This window comes from Palaemon carinicauda, chromosome 3 (assembly GCF_036898095.1).
Source record: "Palaemon carinicauda isolate YSFRI2023 chromosome 3, ASM3689809v2, whole genome shotgun sequence".
Taxonomy (NCBI): Eukaryota; Metazoa; Arthropoda; class Malacostraca; order Decapoda; family Palaemonidae; genus Palaemon; species Palaemon carinicauda.
This window is the reverse complement of record NC_090727.1, coordinates 145,541,865-145,547,249: the sequence shown is the minus strand read 5'-3', so window position 1 is coordinate 145,547,249 and position 5,385 is coordinate 145,541,865. Positions and strand designations below refer to the sequence as shown.

Here is a 5,385-nt window from a genome sequence, read left to right as displayed (position 1 = left end):
AGGTCCTCAAGGCATTCAGATGAGGGGGATCCAGAACTTCGAAGTTTTTTCTCAGGAAAACTTCCTTAACTTTAAGAAGAATTATTTTTTCGACCATTGTTTCATCTGCAATTGCAAAAAAGCAGTTATTAGCCCTTGCTAGTTTATGGATGAAGCAGGAGTTATCCTGGAGGATACCCCATATCTCTAGTCGACAGGAATCACTATCACTTCCCTGACTAGTATCTTTGATCTTCACTTTCCCCATAATATTGAAGGAGAGAGAGAGAGATCTAGTCATTTAAGTAGTGACATTTAATCTTTATGAATAATTATTTGGAAAGTCTATAGAAATTGCCCTTCTTATTTGAAAAAATCTTAAGGAAAATACAGTAACTCTACGGTATTTTACGTTCTTATTCGAGAAAACCTAAATTTTTATTTCTTTTTTGGAAAAAAACTGTGATGCAGTAACGAGAGATGAAATTTGAAACTGGGGTTGGGAGGAGAAAACATGGCTTTTTAACAAAACTTCAAAAAAATTAACAGGATTTTAAGTATTAAGGGCGCTAGAACCAAAAATATTTTTTGATAGCTGCCAGGCGCGGAATAAATGTGATCGATAAACTCTTAACGCCTTAAATATCTCTCCCATTTCTTGATCTTATAAACTCAATCAATCAGAAAGTCTGATATTACTAATCTGTGTTGTGTATTAACACTTTCCCCTTTTATTATCTTGCAATTTTTCACTTCTCTTAAATGACTTCTTCTACACATCAGGAAATCTATTTGTGTTTCTCTCCCTCCACTACTGTATGTTGTATAGTTTTTGTTTTTAAAGAAAGTGTTTATCATTGCCACATCAAAGGCCAGTGCAAATTTTACTATTAGTTCACCTTCTTTGTTCATTTTTCCCATTCCGTGTCCTCCATGAATCTTGCTGATATTTTCAGGATTACATCCAATATGACCATTTAGATCACCTCCAATAATTAGTCTTTCATCTAATTTTATTGATGACACAATTTCTTCCAACTCTTCCCAAAATCTCTTTTTAAGGTCCTTACTGCACCCTACTTGTGGTGCATATGCACTAATAACATTCACTATGTGTCCTGAAAAGCACAATTTTATTTTAATTATCCTACAATTTTTTCTTTCTACCTCCAATATATTTTCCTTTATCACCTTATTGAGGAATACTGCTACTCCACTTCTCCCTTTTTCGTCGGCTCCACTATTTAACATCTTAAAGTTTTCACCAATCTCCGTTTCCTGTTTTCCTTTCCATCTTGTCTCTTGTACACATAAAATGTCAATTTGTTTTTTCTCCATAATATCTGCCACATCCCAGCATCGGCGGGTCAGGCTACCAACATTCAAGGTTCCAACTGTCAACTGTCCTTCAGATGCCCCTTGGCCCCCTTGCTCAGTTAATTTCATATTTTTTATTTACAACAAAAAAATATATCCTGTCACGTGATTGATGACGTCACCCACATCCGCTGTTTTGTCACAAAGTCAATGAAGGGAAGACCGAAATGCCCGTGGAGTTCTTGTGAGCATTTGGCGTTAGTTTTGACTTAGACCTAGGTTATTTATTCGTATATTGGATGTAGGCCTATGCTCTGAAACTTAGTACACATATTCTCCAAGGTATAGGATTTTGTATACATTTGATATAAAGCCTAACCTCCATTTGCCTTTTGTAAATGTGATAAAAGTCTTAGGGTTAATTCACACTGTATGATTTGTTTACGTTTATTATTATGACACGTATACGTTACGTATACTTATACGTTTATTATTATGACACGTATACGTTACGTATACTTATATTTATACGTTATATATACTTATACGTATACTTATTAAAGACGTTTTTATGAAGTTTCATTTACGTCATTGATTTCTGTATTTGTATTCATCATTAATGAGTTTGCTATGTAACCCATAGCTGGGCCCCACGAATTGAGGGTAGATACTCAGTTTCAGTTGAGTGGACTGAGAAAAAATAGGAAAGTCCGGTGTGGTGAGGTTTCGAACCTATGACTTTGGGAAAACTAAAAGTTTGATGACCAGTACTGTACCCGCTCGGCCATGATAACCCATTCCAAGAAAATTAATTTTGTTATATTATCATTATGGCAACCTTTTATTATTATTATTATTATTATTATTATTATTATTATTATTATTATTATTATTATTATTATTATTATTGTAAAAAATAGTTAATATGATTTATGTGTAATAAAGTGTTTAGTGAATAATAATAATAATAATAATAATAATAATAATAATAATAATAATAATAATAATAATAATAATAACCTGAGGCAAACAGTCAGTCTCTCCTGTGGTAAAAAAAACCTTTCTTGAAGGTCAGTATTGTCCTTGAGCCAAGTTCCTTTGATTTTCGGAATTAAATAATTGAATTGAAATATTGAAATTTTAAAGAACTAAATACTTTAATAATTCCGCCTCATTAATCCTTTCTCCTTCCAATGATATATCATCTTCCATTGCATACTCCGTTCTCATCATCTCTGTCTTTCTCCTATTTATCTTCAGCTCAACCTCGTGTGATGTTTCATGCATTCTGGTAAGCAAGCATTGCAAATCCTGTGGTGTTTTCTGCTAACAAGGATAGCATCATCATCATACTCTAGGTCTGCTAAATTCCTTTCGTTTATTTATTTCCTTATTTCCTTTCCTCACCGGGACATTTTTCCCTGTTGGAGCAATTGGGTTTATAAGATTTGCTTTTCCAACTACGGTTGTAGCTTAGATAATAATAATAATAATAATAATAATAATAATAATAATAATAATAATAATAATAATAATAATAATAATAATAATACGAAAATGAACAAGTAAGCAGACTTTGCGATCATATAACACAACAACAAAAAAGACATATAATTCTTGAAATATAATCCTGGGGTTTGTAACGAGACTTAATCTCTCTCTCACTTTTTTTTTTTGAAATAGCAACAGTAAACACTATAAATTCATAATATGTATAGTTTATGAAGGGAATGATCTTTTAAGTGACTAATTTTTATATGCTAATAAATTTATATTTTTTATTGTCGCCATGATTATCTGTGTCTTGGAGAGAGAGAGAGAGAGAGAGAGAGAGAGAGAGAGAGAGAGAGAGAGAGAGAGAGAGAGAGAGAGAGAGAGAGAGAGAGTTTTATAATGTCCGTCACAGTTTACTCATTTCTACCATTTTGGTCTGTGTCGTACAAACATACGCCCAACATTTCATGTTTTATTTATTATTTTAGTCCGCTTTTAAAATTTTATTAATTTTCATGAAATTCAATGAAAAGTAAGAGCTAAATTATTATTTCCAATAAAACATAAGTTCCCTAGTATCCTTTTTTCACAAATGAGAGAGAGAGAGAGAGAGAGAGAGAGAGAGAGAGAGAGAGAGAGAGAGAGAGAGAGAGAGAGAGAGAGGATGCAATGATGTTCTGCTTGAATTTGAATCGAAAATGACAAGAACATTCTGATGCAACATTGCAACATTTGTAGAAAAATAGAAAAAAAGCTTTTGTGTGGTTAATGCTTCCATTGCACCTCTGCGCGGTGCACTGTACCCATTATTTTGAAGTTTAGATAAAGTTTTTAAGCCCAACCCCTTTTTGCACCCCCTCATTAGCCTTCTACTGTACAGACGCTCGAGCTTCCTCTCTTCAATGTTACTGTCCAAACTATCGCAACTTTCCGTTCGTTGTAAACCCCGGGGCTTCCCCAAGTTGCACTTAAGCATTGAGTGGCCTCCCAGGCCCCAGTGAGGACCATATGACTAAGTTTCATATATACAGTTATGAAGAAACTAAAGGATTTCCATTTAACCTGAAGAATCTGTGATATTCTATTTCATGCAGAATAACATATGTCCAAAGAAAAAAGGGATCAGAGAATTAAAACAAGGCAACCATAAAGTCTCTTTACACTTTGAAAAAATATACTACGATGGATATTGAAGATATATTTCAAGCAAATCTGTTCTATGCACAAAGAGTTAGAATTTTCATTCACTTTACATTTATGTGTATAAGGTGCTCTGTTGATAAAAAAGAAGGTAGGCCTACTGTTGAAAGGGGTCCTAAAGGGCTACTCTTTAAAATACTGTAGGTCACAATATGTGTTTGAGGTTTATTGAAACAAAATTGGAAGCATAGACGCAGTAAGACTACAAAACTAAGCATAAAAGAAATCCACTGTCACCTCCGTCATTTCCTGATTGGCAAAAGAAAAGAAATCTATGGAGACAGAAAGTGTAGTATTGGATGAAGGGAGGAGTAGACGACCAACATCATCAGAAAAAATCATCGATCACGTAAGAGAAGCTTTTGATTGTTCCCAACAAAGTATATTCCTACTGCTGCAAGACACATACTGTACTGCCACTTCGCCCAACAGTGCATAAATAACAACAAAAGCGCTTGCGATTGAACGCTTATAAAGTGCCACTCACACAGGCACTCGAGACAAATGATATACCAAGACGGGAGGAGTTTACAATTAATATGCTAGACCGACTTACAATTGATGAAACTAAACCCAAACCATGTGAGAATCTGGGGGTCAGAACGTCCACATGTGACCTTAGAACTTCACCGACATAGTCCAAAGGTGAAGGTTTGCTGTGGGATTATGTACAATGGACACATCAAATACTGCAGATGTTTATATTCACCCTTAGACTGAATATAGAGTACCAAACTAGATGACCTTCAACCAACAACCATTGCCAACAAGATAGAGCAGGGCACCTGTTTGGGACTGCATGTTTACAATGAAAATTAATACAGTATCAATAAGGAAAAACAGTTTTATTGAGATTTTTATTCAAGGGATTTTCAAAATCTGTTAAGGACATTATTATTGTAAAAATATTTTGTAACGAAAATGGGAGAAAAATACCCATCTACTAATTCTTGCACGATGACTGACTTACCTGTACCAGAGAGAGAGAGAGAGAGAGAGAGAGAGAGAGAGAGAGAGAGGGGGGGGGGGATGTTCCAATCCATTCCTGACCCAATGTTATAGAGTGCATTCACTTGAATCTTCTCTCAGGAGAGCCTTTAAGGAAGTCTGTATTATAGAGATATATCATCATCATCATAAGTAACTAGTCCACTGTAAGGCAAAGGCCTTAGACATCCACTCGAGTCTGTTTATGGTCTTTCTATGTCAATCTATACCCTCAAATTTTCCTAGTTCGTCTAACCATCGTCTTCTCTTTCTTCCCCTTCTTCTTTTGTAATCTATATGAACCCATTTTATTATTCTTAATGTTATTAGAAATTCTTAAATGTGATTAGAATACTTTAATGTGCTCTCGTGTTCATGTTGCTCTTTTTTTTCTGGCTCTTAGCTTTA

The 5,385-nt window shown here is 34.4% G+C and overlaps 1 protein-coding gene across 1 annotated transcript; it reads right to left on the bottom strand.

Moving 5' to 3' along the window:
- Positions 1–651: 651 nt before the first annotated feature.
- On the bottom strand, positions 652–1,425 carry LOC137634569 (craniofacial development protein 2-like). Its single transcript, XM_068367035.1, has one exon. It carries the CDS (start codon positions 1,423–1,425, stop codon positions 652–654), a length of 774 nt encoding a protein of 257 aa, XP_068223136.1.
- Positions 1,426–5,385: the final 3,960 nt, after the last annotated feature.

What these genes read in the sequence shown, in the direction of transcription:
- LOC137634569 (XM_068367035.1), bottom strand. Translation starts at nt 1,425, where the DNA reads ATGAAATTAACTGAGCAAGGGGGCCAAGGGGCATCTGAAGGACAGTTG.